At 40.6% G+C, this 15315-nt stretch overlaps 4 protein-coding genes across 4 annotated transcripts; 2 read left to right on the top strand and 2 right to left on the bottom strand.

Annotated features, from left to right (window-relative positions):
* Window positions 1–123: 123 nt before the first annotated feature.
* Window positions 124–5762, top strand: blzf1 (basic leucine zipper nuclear factor 1). The gene is made up of 7 exons (XM_066660581.1): window positions 124–201; window positions 1494–1594; window positions 1748–2181; window positions 3385–3584; window positions 3892–4020; window positions 4131–4359; window positions 4661–5762. The coding sequence occupies exons 2-7, from the start codon at window positions 1570–1572 to the stop codon at window positions 4844–4846; spliced, it is 1203 nt and encodes a 400-aa protein (XP_066516678.1). The 5' UTR covers window positions 124–201; window positions 1494–1569; the 3' UTR covers window positions 4847–5762.
* A 1326-nt stretch (window positions 5763–7088) lies between these two features.
* trmt10c (tRNA methyltransferase 10C, mitochondrial RNase P subunit) lies at window positions 7089–9008 on the bottom strand. The gene has a single exon (XM_066661019.1). It carries the CDS (start codon window positions 8597–8599, stop codon window positions 7181–7183), a length of 1419 nt encoding a protein of 472 aa, XP_066517116.1. The 5' UTR covers window positions 8600–9008; the 3' UTR covers window positions 7089–7180.
* A 219-nt stretch (window positions 9009–9227) lies between these two features.
* txnl4b (thioredoxin-like 4B) lies at window positions 9228–10800 on the top strand. The gene is made up of 3 exons (XM_066662005.1): window positions 9228–9457; window positions 10055–10206; window positions 10338–10800. The coding sequence occupies exons 1-3, from the start codon at window positions 9326–9328 to the stop codon at window positions 10501–10503; spliced, it is 450 nt and encodes a 149-aa protein (XP_066518102.1). The 5' UTR covers window positions 9228–9325; the 3' UTR covers window positions 10504–10800.
* Window positions 10801–12476: 1676 nt separating this feature from the next.
* On the bottom strand, window positions 12477–14976 carry si:ch73-41e3.7 (uncharacterized protein LOC572312 homolog). Its single transcript, XM_066662139.1, has 3 exons — window positions 14962–14976; window positions 14788–14848; window positions 12477–13680 (listed from the first exon to the last, which is right to left on the bottom strand). The coding sequence occupies exon 3, from the start codon at window positions 13626–13628 to the stop codon at window positions 12657–12659; it is 972 nt and encodes a 323-aa protein (XP_066518236.1). The 5' UTR covers window positions 13629–13680; window positions 14788–14848; window positions 14962–14976; the 3' UTR covers window positions 12477–12656.
* Window positions 14977–15315: the final 339 nt, after the last annotated feature.

The raw sequence follows: 15315 nt of genomic DNA, 5'->3' as shown, positions 1-15315 counted from the left end.
TATAGAATAATGAAAACCAAAGCGTACAGTATAATTTGTTGATTGGTTTGGTTTCAAATTGGTTCTTTCATTTGAATCGGCTCTCATAAGTTCACACAAGAGAGTCAAAACCTAAGTGAACCGAATCAATGAGCCGGTCATTTGGCGAACACCGCTACGCGGAGGTAAGATGGGAAACTCCAGCTGAGGACTGTGAGGAAGGTACGTGGCAGAATTAAAGGTTTAAAACATGTCTGTTTTTGTCGTTGCACGGTTCTATTTCTTGGTGTTTATATTACATTATAGCACATATGGAAAAACATTAGATGCTTTTTGTTTCGGAGAAGTGATTTCTTTGTTGTTTTTGGACGGAGAAGCCCGTTGTTTTGGTGGGTAGCTATCGCTAGCTAAGGATAAAGAGCTAACATTAGCTCTGTTATCCATATCACACTCAGATAACAGTAGTGTGAGTTGAGCAGGTCATAAAACTGACGATAAAAGTAATAAATATGGAGTATGAAACCCCCTTCAGTTAAAACTATAGCTGGAAACATTCACATTACTGTTTCTGTGTAGAAAGCTGAACTGTTCTCCCTGAACTATCAACACTTTCAGACCTAAAGTTTGTATTGTTACTGCTGCTAGTACTAACGTTAATTTTCATCTGTTCTCTAGTTTAAATATATTAAATCATCATTTCCCGTATAATAAGGCATTTAAACAGCTTATTTTAATTATTACAATACAATATTTAGCTCATTACTGAATCAAAGTGGGCTCTCATTTTCTCACATTTTTAGCACAACTACACTGCCAGGCCAAAGCAAATCACCGCACAGTAAACTATATTGTTTCCAACAGATCAGGTTCACTTAACATAGTTACAGAATATGATCCAGTTGTTAAATCCCTTCTTTGCCTACTATATAGCCCCATTTTAAATTTCTTCAATGGTGAGGACCACCACAGAGCAGGTATTAGGGCAGTAGATCATTCTCATCAAAAACATTCATTCATTGTCTGTAACCGCTTATCCAGTTCAGGGTCGTGGTGGGTCCGGAGCCTACCTGGAATCACAGGATAATTGGGCTCAAGGCAGGAATACACCCTGGAGGGGCGCAGTCCTTCACAGGGCAACACACACACATTCACTTATTCACCTATGGACAGTTTTGAGTCGCTAATCCACCTACCATCATGTGTTTTTGGACTGCGGGAGGAAGTCAGAGCACCCGGAGGAAACCCACACAGACACAGGGAGAACACACCAAACTTCTCACAGACAGTCACCCGGAGCAGGACTTGAACCCCCAACCTCTAGGTCCCTGGAGCTGTGTTCATCAAAAACAGACTGTTTAATTATAATGTATAAAGGGATTTTGATTTTGTGCTCATCGGGGCAATTGTAATTTAAGTATAGTTACAAGTATTGTTACGCAATTTTATGTAACTCTCATTCTAAGTGATAACCAAGGATCCTTCATTGAACTGAGATTTTTTTTTACCCTCTGAAGGTCTAAAAGAAATCACACAGACCCCTGTTTTGAGGGATCTTTCATTCAGCTACGGTTTTGCAAGTCATCTTCAACCATGCCTGTTGAAGTCGCCATGAAAGGTATGTAATCTTCTGCACAATCTCCCTATGCGTTATTTACATTCTTTGAGATACACAGTCAAAATATACTCTCCGTCGTCCAGACCTAAGCAGATTCATCAGATTGTTCAGTGACTGGATGTAAAGGTTTATCTCGTTCTCTGTGTATTCCAGACATGTCTGTTGTATCTGTGCGTGGCCCTGGAGATGGCATGGAGATGGATAAACTGGTGGTGGCTCCTGAGATCTCCGTGGAGTCACCAGGCTTGAAGATAACTTCATCAAAGCAGTTGCCCAAGACTGCTCCACCATCACCACACTCTCCAGGAGTGCTCCATCTGGGTAAAGTGAGCAGGGAGGCCTGCACTGAGGTGGAGGCTGTGAGGATTGTTGTACCCCGTGCCGCCATTAGCCGAAGTTGCCGTATCGGGACACACGAGAGTAAAGGGGATGAAAAAGGCTCTCCCCAGCATGGTGAGGACAGGCCACCCTCACCCTCCCTGGAACCGGTGGACTACAAGAGTGCCCTGGAGAAGCTCCAGAACTCAGAGCGCAGACTACTGCAGGACAAAGAAGGACTCTCCAATCAGCTCCGAGTTCAGACAGAAGTAAGTCCTCGCTGTTAAAATAATATAAGCTTAACTACATATAGCGGGTTTGTGTGTTTGGGTCTATCTTTTTGATAAATATCAGATTTTGAAACCTCATAAGCAAACTAATTTAAAGTAACTTAACCATAGAAAGCAATTTGTTTACTCCTCCATTACTTGTTAAGCACATTAGCTTGAGTGCAAATCGAATGTAATAAAAGTAAAAAAAAATAATAATCATATAAAAACTGCAGATATCAGTGATATCTCTGCTGATTTTCTACATTTGGAGTAATGGAACATTTTATAAAGGAAAACTTGGGTATAATAGTCTTTCTTATACAGGATAAGCAGATTTAAAATGGCACACACGCACACAATTGCATGTCCACCTTTTTTTTTATGTAAAGCAAACCAAAAAAATGAAATCAATTCTAGTTATGTGCTTGGTATTGTGGTCAATAGGCTCTGAGAGCCATTGCTCTGTTATAAATAAGCCCCATGCTTATGTTCAGATAAATACTACTTATTGGCCAATTCAAATTCCATGGAGCGATCAGAAATTATTTTTATTTACAATTAATATTTTACCCAAAGCTCACACTGATCGTATTAGCTGCGTTCCATTCCAGTGTCCCTACATTTCTTACACACTAATGACATGTTATTGACTAAGGGAATTACAGTTTGTTCCTTCATTTGGAATGCTCTGAAACACTGCTGACGATATGACTCTGTCTTTTACGTGACAGTGTTTGACTGCTAATTGGTTTTCTAAAACAACTGTTAAACCACTGAACTGCAGCTGTGTTTAATATTGTGTATGTACTATGGGAATAAATGTGATTTAACGGACATTGTTAATGACAAGCATGATGACTGATGGGTAAACTGTTCACTGTTACCTTTTACACCTATTAATGTATAAATATAAATGCAGTCATATTCTTTAGTCAGTCTCAATATTTAAGTGAAAACTGCCATTTCAAATTAATACATTGAAACATAAATGAAAATTCAGTTGCCTATCTAAATAACAGGAATCAGCTAAATAGGTTCTGCTAGTTCAGTTCATAAAACTGCAACACAGATATAATTACTTAGAAATGATATATTGGCTGATTGGAGGGAACATTCCAATTGTACATTGCTTCTATAAAAAGGTATTGTTCGAAGCCACTTTATTCAGCTTCTTCATAACCTTATTGTGCTTACATCCAGGTAAACAGGGAGCTGAAGAAGCTGCTGGTGGCCTCAGTAGGTGATGACTTGCAGTACCACTTTGAGAGACTTTCTAGAGAGAAGAACCAGCTGATTCTGGAAAATGAGGCATTGGGTCGCAACCTGGCACACACCGCTGAGCAGCTGGAGCGCATGAGTATTCAGTGTGATGTTTGGAGGAGCAAGTTCCTCGCCAGTCGGTGTGTCTTTTGTAGCATTTATAGGATATTCAGTGTGTTTCATTATTGTATTGTATTTGTCTAGGCAATGTTTTACTTACTGGTACACTTGTTCGAATATAAGAACATTTTATTTAAGTTATGTTTAAAAAATAGAAGTTTTTGTTTAGTTAAAATGTCTGGAAATAATTAGAAACATTTCAAACGTGTGCATAAGAAATATACAATTTTGAAATACACAAATTGTCATTCTAGCACCATACATTGCTGGTTGTGTGTCGACAAATTCCCTAATATTTCAGGGCTAATGTGTGTGTTTTAAATCTAGTGTCATGGCAGAGGAGTTGACAAATGCCAGAGCTGCTCTCCAGCGGCAGACAAGAGAAGCTCAAGGTGCTATTCAGGACCTGCTACTTGAGCGGGAAGAATTCTCCCAAGAGATGATGCACACACATAGGTAAGACTGGTGATGAGATATATTGTAGTGAATTAATGAAGATGACTAGATCTTGTGTGTGCTTTTGGATCTTGGATGAGCAGCTGATTTTGCTGTGTTGTTGTCGTCAGGTCACTGGAGCAGCTCCTCGTCTCCCTGCAGTGGGGTAGACGGCAAACCTACTACCCCAGTGCACAGGCTCTTACCACTGGAGAACTGGCTGCAGCCAATCACAAACTTGCTAATGCCATCAACTCTCACCTGCTGGGAAATGTGGGCGGGAGAAACAGCTGCAGTACTGTAAAGAGCAGCCAGGTTTCAGAGCTTTGCAATACGCCGGCTGAGAAGATGGCAGAGAAGGTGCGGGATTTAGCTTCTACTTTGGACTTATATTTCCTTATAAAGTCATATTTCCACAAAACTGCTCCAGAATGTTGGGACAGTGGGTGAAATGCAGATATATCAGAGTAGAGTCTTTTGTAGATCTCTTTTTAATGTGGATTTAAATTTAAATAATACAGTCTACACACTTTTTGTAACATTTTTGGAGTTGGGTCCTGTTTCCTAAAAGGTTTTGGTGGGGCTTTCTTATAGTGAATAAATAATACTGCAGCACATATTTAAATCTACTAAAATGTTCTTCACGTTGATCCCAATTCAGGTACTCAGAAACCTGGATCCTATATCTTGTCCAGACAACAAAAGTGAGCCAGCTGCTTCAGAACCCACCACTTCCCCTTTCCTGCCCAACAAGAAAAGCATCGGCCGCTTCCATCCATACACTCGCTACGAGAACATCACCTTCAACTGCTGCGAACGCTGCTCTGGGGAGCTTCTAGTGCTCTAACATGAACGTTTATACAATTTCCTCCAGCTGACAACAATCTGGTCCCACAATTTCCTTGTTATCAAAGGGACACTTTCTGGAAGTTTGGATAGAAGGTCGAGTCAAGGTCAGTGATGGTTCATCGAAAGCCAGAGACCACTACTGTACTATAACATGACAATAGGGCTAAGTTTTATTTATTTTGATGGTCTTGTCAATATAAATCATGTCAAATCATGCAGAATAATGTTGCAGTCTCTGTTTGGAAACACCAGCGAGAGCAGACACGGACTTGCACAACAAATCTGACCAGCATTGAAAAGAAAGTGTTTTTTTTCCTTCCTGTTTTTCTGTAACTTGAAGCTGTTGGCTGTTGGAAGCCTTCTTCTTAGACCTTTTTGCCTTGTCTTGCACAGGTATTTGTACAGCAAGTTCAGCATAGAGAATATGCTGAAGGAGATTAATTTAAAACAGATGAATTCTTGCTGTTGTGTGTTTTGACTATGCAGTGGGCAAGGCAATAGCTGCTTTCAAAGAGTTTCGTTTTTGAATTTCAGATTTACAATATCAATCTTCTGTGTTACACTGACTAAGTTTCGTAATGGGCAGCAGACAACAGGCATACCCTTGCCTGTTTATTTATATATGATGGATGGCGTGGAGAAAACCAGCTTGTAATTATGCAGTATTTGTAAAACTGATGTGCAATTGTGTAAACATGGTGATTACAAAAGGTAGTAAATGAGAATGGACAGTATCATAACAATGTATTTGTGTGAATGTGCTTGGAAATGGATTGCTTAGTGTCGTGCCTCAGCTTTACTGGTCGGTGCGATATGTAAAATTTCATTTCTACTGAAATGGAGTTCAATGTAAAGAAATGTTTCTAGACATTTCCTCTGTACTTTTTTTTTTTTTTTTGCAGTGACCAAAATAAAATGAGATTTAAAAAATGTTTTTTTTTAGTGCTTTCTAGTAGTGTCATTACAGATACAAAAAAATGAATGCCGCCTAATTGAAGTAATATATTAAACAATACAGCAGCAGTGTGCAGTGTCTTTTTAACATCTGCCTTAACTAAAGCAAAGCCTTAATTTTGTAAAACTGGAAATAACTGATGGCACCAGTTGGCTCAAATATTCTCCTGCTCTTTTGTCATTTTATAGTAAATGTTCCATAGAATCCAAATGACAATTTTAAATTTCAACAAAAAATAACATTGTCATTTTTAGTACTACACAGGTTACCACAAAATTGCGAATGGGAAAGGAAAATATGAAGTAAAACCTTCACCTTACACAAAAATGCTTTAACTTGTTTGTACACCTAATACTATATAAAGTGGCATATGCACCAATTGTAAATGTACAAAAAATTGTGTAATTCATTCACTGTCTGTAATGGTTTATCCAATTCAGGATCACGGTTGGTCCAGAGCTTACCTGGAATCTTTGGGCACAAGGTAGGAATACACCCTGGAGGGGAAGCCAGTTCGCAGGGCGACACACACACACAGTCACTCCCACCAATGAAAATTTCTGAGTAGCCAAACACCCACCAACATGTTTCTGGACAGTGGAAGGCAACCGGAGCACCTGGAGGAAACCCATGTGGATATAAGGAGAACACAAAATTGTGTAATGCATTCACTGAAATAGTTATATAAATTATTGTTGTGAAATGGTTTATTGTGTATTAAAGATCCAGATTGTAATGCTGAGGTGCCCTTGAGCAAGGCACCAAACCCACAACTGCTCCCAGGGCATTGGGGTTGCCTGCCACTGCTCTGGGTGTGTGTTCACAGCCCCTAGTGCACATTTCTATAATGCTCTGAGGAGTGTTTAAAAGGCATTAAGTGCATTAGACTGACTCCTTTTAACACCATGGGAAAAATAGGTGGCTTTAAGTCCCGCTCCAGGTGACTGTGAAGAGTTTGGTGTGTTCTCTGTGTCCGCATGGGTTTCCTCCAGGTGCTCCAGTTTCCTCCCACGGTCCAAAAAACCAACGTTGGTAGGTGGATTGACGACTCAAAAGTGTCCACAGGTGTGAGTGAATGTGTGTGTGTTGTCCTGTGAAGGACTGGCACCCCCTCCAGTGTGTGTTCCTGCCTTGCGCCCAGTGAATTTAGGTAGGCTCTGGACCCACTGCGACCCTGAACCGGATAAGCAGTTACAGATAATGAATGAATAAATGAATGATTTAAATATGCATTTTATGCATATTTAATTGTTTTTCCCTTAAGATAATCCAATGATTCAGTTACATTCATTAAATGACTGTTTATTAGCTGTAATTTGACATTTAACAGAAGGCCAGAAAGTCTTTGAAATTACAAATAATATGAAAGTCACAAGGTTATTCTTCATCCCACCAGTTTTTTTTATTTGTAACCTTACTGCGACTCTCTAATTTGCTTTTCAGTGCTGTCCGTAATCTGGTCTGTCCAGAGATGTCCTCTGATCCAAGAGATGGTATCTCTGGTCTTGGATTTTTCTTTCTTTGTTTACTCATAAACAGTTGGCCATTTCCACTGTCTGGGTGTCTGCATGTAGCTCTGACTGGTTGGGCACAGTCCTCTTTTCTTTGATGGTAGAAACCAGTGTGCTTTCTCTTGGGCACAAACTCCAGAGCCTTCTCCCAGCTGCCTGTCTCCTTGGCAGTCATCAGGATGCGGATCATCTGGTCCAGGGTCAGGTTTTTGGCCCCACTGTCCCAGTGCAGGAACTCGTCCAGAGGCAGACGGGCCGTGGCCAGCTTCATTCGCTTGGCGTTGGCCAGAGAAACTCCGGACTGAATGGAGCGGTCCACCATAGCTCCAACAATATACACCTTGCTGTGGTCGTAGGTGCGGAGAACGTTTGGAGAGTCTGCAGTGAGGTAGACCAGGCTCTCTTGAGGGAACACTTCAATGTGCTGCTGGCTGGTGGCCGTGATCAATAGGCGATCCCAAGTCTCCTGACTGTAGCGCTTGAGAAGTTCTCGGTGGTAGGCTCCGTTGGGCTGGAGATTGCAAAAGTGCAGATGGAAGGGTTCTGCAGCTCGCCGGTTCCACCCCTCAGTCTCCAGAAGCTGCGAGATGGTATTCTCCATCTCTTGCCTTGACATGTGCTGCTCATAGCTCATGTCGTACACCAACGGCTGACCAAACCTCATGGCCTGCGCCACCCTCCAACCCATGAGTCTGTCCATGGAGCGAGACCAGAAATGCATCAGATATGTGTTCCTAAGCTTAGGCTCACTTTCCTCCTCTCCCTCATCATCTTGCTCTGTCTGTTTTTCAGCCAGCTTCTCTGCCCTCTTCCTTTCCTTTTTCTCCCTGTTGGCTTTCTTGTGGCCCTCCTTGATAGCCAAGTACTTGAGGTACTTCCTCTTGGACGACTTGGTGCCAAGCTCGGCCAGAGTCTCCAGCTCTACGTCCGTGATCTTCTCAGGAACAAGTTTTCCGGCCAGACGCCATGTCTCCACCAGCCGGCGGCTAGATTCCAAAGGAGAGAGCTCTCCCTCTGACTCGGGGGTGGGCTCCTCTTCTCCATCCTCAGGTTTCTCCTCCTGAAGTGCTTGAGATCGCATCACTGATTTCCACACATCCAAGTCCTGAGGGCCAGGAGCGTTGGTCATCAGGGTCCAACTGGTGCTCAGGGCCCTTTTAAGAGCAAAGGAGTGAGTGGAAGTCAAGCAGCCACGTGGAGGGAAACGAACATGAGGAGATTTTACAGCTGTAGAAGCCAGTGAACAGCAGCAGCTCCTCCTCAGAAGGAGCCTGAGCAGTAACATGGCAGAGATACTTCACCACAGTCCACAGCAGAAAAGTTAAGGGGTAAAAATGATTCCAAACATCACAGAGTTATTACCATAAACCTGCACAGAGTCCTGCTACTCCTGAGACTCTCGTTTATTCTTCTCATCTCTTAGTGCACACACAAACACACCGCTCTCCTTCGGCTCACACTCGGGTCACGTTGATCGGCGGTGCGTCCACGATCTCCGTCGTAGTGAAACACAACTATCCGGGCGTACGTTCCGCAAAAGTTCCCTACGGCATACATAGTGCACTCTCAGGAGCAGGAAATGGCCTTGACCCCAAAATGTTCATTAACTGTCTAAATATAAAGCAGTTTCCAACTAAAACACGCACGACGCTGCTTTCTATTGTTTCTTTGTGCAGTTGGGATCTAGAGGCCAGAGTTAATTTCGCAGTGCACTTCAAAGTGAGCACTGAGCCATTTGAGATACAGCCTCAGAAGAATTAAAACTTGTGCTGTTTATAACGTATATACATAACATTTACTAACAATTTACTGTAACCTTAATCCATTTAGGTTACAGTAATTTAACAACATTTAGATTAAATAATATTTAGCCTTTATTCAGCACTAAAATTAAATAGTCCCAGAACTGAAGGCGGCGACAGAGCGACTCTCACTGTTCAGTTCAGGCTGTTAATGAAACACTGAAGGAGACACAGCGGTAGACAGTGAAGATCCCCGAGTTCATCTCACTATGAGCTTCTTTCTTCCCTCTCTTTCCAGTAAGAGAGCTGTGGATGAGGTGATAAAAGCGGTGGCTGAGAAGGTGCTGGTGTTGCGCTTCGGTAGAGACGAGGACTCTGTTTGTTTACAGCTCGACGAAATTGTGAGTGTTTATCATCTGAGTGTCAGTCTGAGTTTACAGTCCTTACGTGGTCAGGGGACTGCGTTTGTGCCACTCAAAATGTATCATAAGTATGACTTAGTACTGATATCCCCCAAGTGTGGGTTTTCAGTACCTTTATTTAGGGACGGTAACTTGTTTGTGTTTGATGGTAGTTGTATAACCTCGGTTGGACCAGGATTTTTTAAAATTGGAAATAATTTAAAACGTAAGCAGTTACTCATATGCAGCGTTCTTCTAGTAAAGGAAACGAAGTTTACCCTTTAAAAGTGATTTAATATGCACAATGGGACATTTTAAATATTAATTTCCACTGTACCCTTGTTGTTAAATGTACAAAACCTGGCTTTAATATGCCCTTAGGTTTTTGTCACTTCCAACAAGAGATTTTAAAAGCTGGTTTCCCCAGACAGGGGTTAGGCTTAGTCCTGGAATTGTGTGGAAAATCACAATTCAAAATGATGAGTGGTCCAGGGCTAGGCTTAATCCCTGTCTGGGGAAACAACCCTTAGAAGTACAGACACAATGAACATTAAACATACAGACACTGGTTGTAAATCTCTCACTTCTGTGTGCTAGCTGTCAAAAACCGCCCATGACTTGAAGAATATGACTTCAATCTATCTGGTGGATGTGGACAAAGTGCCTGTTTACACCCGATACTTTGACATTTCTTATATTCCCTCAACTGTCTTCTTCTTCAATGGACAGCACATGAAGGTTGATTATGGGTGAGTATTTAATGACTTAATGAAATCATTGTAATCAAGGTCTACAATGTCATGACAAGCACAATTTTAAGCTAAAACTTATAAATACACTCATTACATCTCAAATTAAAGTAATTCAACCTTTCTTTCAGCTCTCCAGACCATACCAAATTTGTTGGAAGCTTTAAAACCAAACAAGATTTCATTGATCTAATTGAGGTGATCTACAGAGGTGCCATGAAAGGGAAACTGATTGTGCAAAGCCCCATCGATCCAAGGAACATACCCAAATATGATCTTCTCTACCATGATATCTAACTAAGTTTATCACCACAAGGACTGGCTTCATCATCATATGCATGGAACAAGCATATAAATACAGTGTCCACCCTTGTAGATACCCCGTATATTGAGTGAATTCAGCCACTTTATGGTGTAGCTGTTGTTCAGAACGTGTTAAATAGCAAATAAGGTTTAAAATGTTTTCCACATGTTTCCTATGGAAATAATTTTTAAATGTGCTTGTTTTCTTTTGAAAGCAGAAAGCAGTATGATTTAGAAATAAAAACTGACAAATGATTGTTTAAACTTTCTTGTGAGAGGTGCACTTTTTTTTGCATTGTTATAAATAAATAAAAGTTTCCATGCAGTGATTTTGTGGTTGTATAATCACATTAAACTTGTTTAAAATGTTAATAAATCCCTTAGGCTAAATAAATAAATAAACCTAACCACGCTTACTTTTGCTTTAGATATGCTTCCAATGTTAATGCATACCAGCAGCACCAGGCACACACATTTAAGTATACTTTTGTTTCAATTAATATTATAAATATCAAACAGACTTGTTCATTGGGTTTCTGAATATTAATTTAACTATATATTTTGTGATCCTGGTGCATTATGGGAACCATTTGGACTACGGTGATTAGACGTCCTATTTTCCCCGGACAAGTGCTCTTTTGGGGAGAAGGCCAGCGCTGCAGAACCAGAATCACACACGGAGGAGTTGATGTGATCCAGCTCCTCCTCCATTGTGTTGTCATTGGATTAGACTAAAACTAGCTCCACCCACTACAACCTAACCAAGGAAGAAAGTTGGATGTGGGCGGAGCTGGATGTGACCTATAAAATGTGTCCGGCCGGGATTTGTAAATCACTAAAAATGCCAGGTTTTTGCTGTCTGCAGGCTTTTCCCCGTCCCATTTCTTTCCTTAATAATATATTTACGTGTTCACATTTTAATGACGTTGTTGAAAGGTGAGCAGAAGGCGCGAGGGTTGAAGTGTTCAAAGGGTCAGAGAGCTGAATTGGGACACGGTCGCGCCGCTACACACACACACACACACCTTGCACCGCGGTGAGCAGCTCAGCGTTTTACTGGAGCCTCGAACAGAAATGTTTTGAATGTTGTTCGGGTGATATTTATCGTTTGGAGGCGTTTCTGTGACCCAGCCTTTTGTTTTCGACTATATATTTAACAAAAAGTCACCTTGTCTGTTCTATAGAAATGAATAAATCTCATCGTTACTGACTTTCTGACGAATAAATGACATCCGCACAGCATTTTGTTTGACTTTACACAAAAACGGGCATATGTAGTTTATTTTCAGTACTGTGAAGAAAACGCTGAAAAAGACTTCTGCGCCGACACCATTCTTTTGTTGCAAAATAATCAGGTTTATTACAATGAAAAGAACAGCATCTTAACAAGCCCCAATGGACAGCGTGCCAATATCTTCTGACATGTTAACTGCAGGTTTAGCTTATATAGGTTGGTCAGTGTCAACATATGGCTTTTGTTTACTTCATTTCCTGTCCTGGTAAAAGAGATAACTTGTAAGGACATCCTGTCTTGCTACCTCCAGGAAAGCTTACCCAACATCCCATTCACACACAGACAAAACACTTTTATCAGTCAGACCCTAATGGAAATGTCAGTATATAAATATTTAGTTCCCAGCGACACCCTGGTCCTTTATCAAGTATAGATTACTTGGTGGGTAAAATGTTTAGGTGTTTGGGTTTTATAAAATGTTCACAAAACTTAAATGTTTATAAGTTACCTTTAGGTTTCTGGTAAATGAGTTGCTTTAATATCGTCTCAACACAATGCTTCAGTTTTGTAGCTTTGTATGAACAGAAAATATCAGGGCTTTTCATGATCATACACATACTGTCAGGAACTGACAAGATAAACTATTTTAATAGTCATTTGTTGTTATTGTTTAAGTTGAATGGAAATTAATATTATCTGTCCATATAGGCACTGTGCTTGTCTGCTCCAGGTGTCCTCTTTTTTGCTTAACAAAATATTGTCACCCTAATTTTGACCAAATAAGGAAATTAAACGATTTACGTGTTATGCTACTTATTTATTCAGCTCAGATTTAACTAACATGTAGCACCTTAACAGCCCCAACATGTTGAGTGTTCTGTCAGTCAATTATCACATTGTACTGAAAGGATATTCAAGATTTATTATTGTTCCTATCATTTGTGTCAATGGATTCTTTATCAAGATTATTTCTTCTAAAGCTCCTGCTCCTGGTCATGATGGTAGTGACTGCAGGCACAGGTTTGGGCTTCATATGTTTGGCAAAGAAACGATACACAGCCTCCATGCAGACTGCCGGTGCTGCCTCATGGCATTGAGTACCTGCTGACATGGCTCGACACCCTGCCTTGAGGGACCCCACTGGGCGGTTCATAGGTTTGGTACTTAGGACCCATGTCCTGGAATGTGCCTTTAGCCAGTCACGTCCTGCTGTTCCCAGGGGTTGGTGCCACAGGTTGTGGGAAGAGTTAATAAAGGCCACCACCCACACTCTTTTGCAGATTTCTTCTAGATGGTGGCACAGCAGATGAACAAATGCTAGTCCTCCGTATCCATGGGCCACCACTATTATTCGCTCTGCAACACTCTTAGACACCAAGGAATCCCAGACGAGGCGAATATGTTCCTCTGGTGACAGGCCTCCTTCATTAGGGTTCATCAGCAAAACTGCGCAAGACTCCCCCAAAGCCCAGCGTACATATGGGATCTGACTGCCTCTCTCCAAGCCTTCATGGGCCACGACTCTCCAACTCCACACACCACATTTTACTGTGCTCTTGTCCTGAATCAAAACCATCAGGGTCCCATAATGAAGTAATGCACCTGGGCTCATATACACAAAACCACAAGAATGGGAATCTGCTTGGGTTCCTTTGTGCAGGTACACCCTCACCAGTTTAAGCTTCTTCTCAAGAATACTATAAACAGTCTGGGTGATGTAGCAACACAGGGCCAGATGCGAGCTCATGGTTCCATGTACGTCATCGAGTTTGAATGAGAACTTGTAAGGCTTCAGAGTGTCTTTGTGACACAGATGTCCATCCTCGGTGAAGAAATACGGGAAGTCTGATTGTGTCTGATTGCTTGATTCAGCACATTCCAACATCTTTTACTACTTAAATAATATGCAGATCAAGGAGAATGCAGTTATGAATACCCTGTTTCAGAAAGAGCCAAAAAGTAAGGTTTTCAGTACAAATGCAGTTCATACATTACATATACATAGCTAATTCAAGAACTGGATCACTTATAACAAAGAAAACAACACAGCTTCATCAAAAATTGTGCAGATCTACTTTGCACATTGCCTTAACAAAACTCATTGAATTTTGGTACACCTGGAATAACTAGATGTTCTCCTTCTGGTCAAAATCCAAGATATTTGAACACTGCTTGATCCCATAATTCCAGTGTAAGGCGGTATAAAACCTATTCCTAATTCCAATTTTGCCACTGCAGAGACAACCACATATGTAGGGTGGCCTTCATACAGCCATAGGTGAGTCAAGTTGTTCAGTTCTTTATTATAAAAAAGTATAATAGCCCTAGAGGAAATTGCTATTAAATTGTTTGTCACCTGATGCCTGGAAGGGTAAGACAAAAAAAAAAAAAGAACCCCCCCTCTCCCTACAGTTTTTGGTGTTTTATACAGGCAGAATTTCTCTCTTTTTTTTTTGCATTTCATGTTCATGTATCTGTATTAATGTCAACTAACTACAAGTACTTAAGACTGCAACATTTGTCAAATGGTTTATTCAAATTGATTACAGTTTTAAACCCATCACCAGTTTGGCCAGTGTTAAGAGTCTTGCCCAAGGTGTCACCCTTTAAACTTCATGACTTTCTGTTAAAAAACATTCTTCTGATATTAACATTTTCCCTGATGTCTCCATCCCACCAACTCTAAGAAATAATCTGAGTACCACTTAGATGCATTATTCTGGAAAAGCTGAGTTTTTCATGGTTTAGTGAGTTTTTCCTCAATGTACTTTATATTTGAGAAATGGTGGACACGTATGTCAATCGTATTTATGCATATTCTTAATAGCAGGGCATATATTGCATGCTTTAATAACGTGCTCACAGGACATCAGTTTAAATGGTTGAAGAAACAAGCTTCTTAGCTATATTTTGATCCAAATATCCCACAATCACTGAATGATTTGCTAAGTGAGGAGAAGGGACTATATGCTGAATTTAGTTGTCTGTTTCTGACACAGAAATATACAGGCAAAACAAAGAATGAAAGTGTAGATATTTCTCACCCTGATGTGGAGATTGAATGAAGAACTTCATTAGTTATCTTTGTTCTGACATGCTACCAGTCTATTCAAATGACAAAGGCATGTGGCACCTGTTAACAATCAGTAATCAGAATGAGGGTAATTAGAGTTAATATATTTCAGGCTGTGTCTAAATATTACATAAAACTCTCCTACCTGTGTTCCTGGATCTACCTGATACATAGATCATGGTCTTTCTCCATATTCTGGCAGAGCTGAGCAAGTGGCTTTCAAATTAGTCAAAATAAAGTCCAGGGGCCTTCATAAATTTATAATCCTTATTCAGATATCCCAGATATTCAAATCACACTTTTTCTTATCATGATTTAAAATGATCTCACAGATTTTGTTTAAAAAAAAGTATAAGGATTTCTACACCTGGGTTTTCTGTGCTTTTGTAACTCCTCTATGAGGCCCTACCATGACCCTAAAATGGATTAAGTGGCAAAGATGATGAAGCGCTGGTCCTCTGCTGAACAAATTATATTTAATTATGATTTAGATATCTTT

Source organism: Hoplias malabaricus, chromosome 2 (genome assembly GCF_029633855.1).
Source record: "Hoplias malabaricus isolate fHopMal1 chromosome 2, fHopMal1.hap1, whole genome shotgun sequence".
NCBI classification, from domain to species: domain Eukaryota; kingdom Metazoa; phylum Chordata; class Actinopteri; order Characiformes; family Erythrinidae; genus Hoplias; species Hoplias malabaricus.
This window is presented reverse-complemented; position numbering and strand designations above follow the sequence as displayed.

Excerpts from the sequence above, each read along its gene's own strand:
- blzf1 (XM_066660581.1), top strand. The coding sequence starts at position 1,570 with ATGCCTGTTGAAGTCGCCATGAAAG. Across the intron at positions 1,595-1,747 it reads TGTTGAAGTCGCCATGAAAG|ACATGTCTGTTGTATCTGTG; the intron begins GTATGTAATCTT and ends TGTGTATTCCAG. Across the intron at positions 4,021-4,130 it reads GAGATGATGCACACACATAG|GTCACTGGAGCAGCTCCTCG; the intron begins GTAAGACTGGTG and ends TGTTGTCGTCAG.
- trmt10c (XM_066661019.1), bottom strand. The coding sequence starts at position 8,599 with ATGTTACTGCTCAGGCTCCTTCTGAGGAGGAGCTGCTGCTGTTCACTG.
- txnl4b (XM_066662005.1), top strand. The coding sequence starts at position 9,326 with ATGAGCTTCTTTCTTCCCTCTCTTTCCAGTAAGAGAGCTGTGGATGAG. Across the intron at positions 9,458-10,054 it reads GTTTACAGCTCGACGAAATT|CTGTCAAAAACCGCCCATGA; the intron begins GTGAGTGTTTAT and ends TCTGTGTGCTAG. Across the intron at positions 10,207-10,337 it reads CACATGAAGGTTGATTATGG|CTCTCCAGACCATACCAAAT; the intron begins GTGAGTATTTAA and ends CCTTTCTTTCAG.
- si:ch73-41e3.7 (XM_066662139.1), bottom strand. The coding sequence starts at position 13,628 with ATGTTGGAATGTGCTGAATCAAGCAATCAGACACAATCAGACTTCCCG.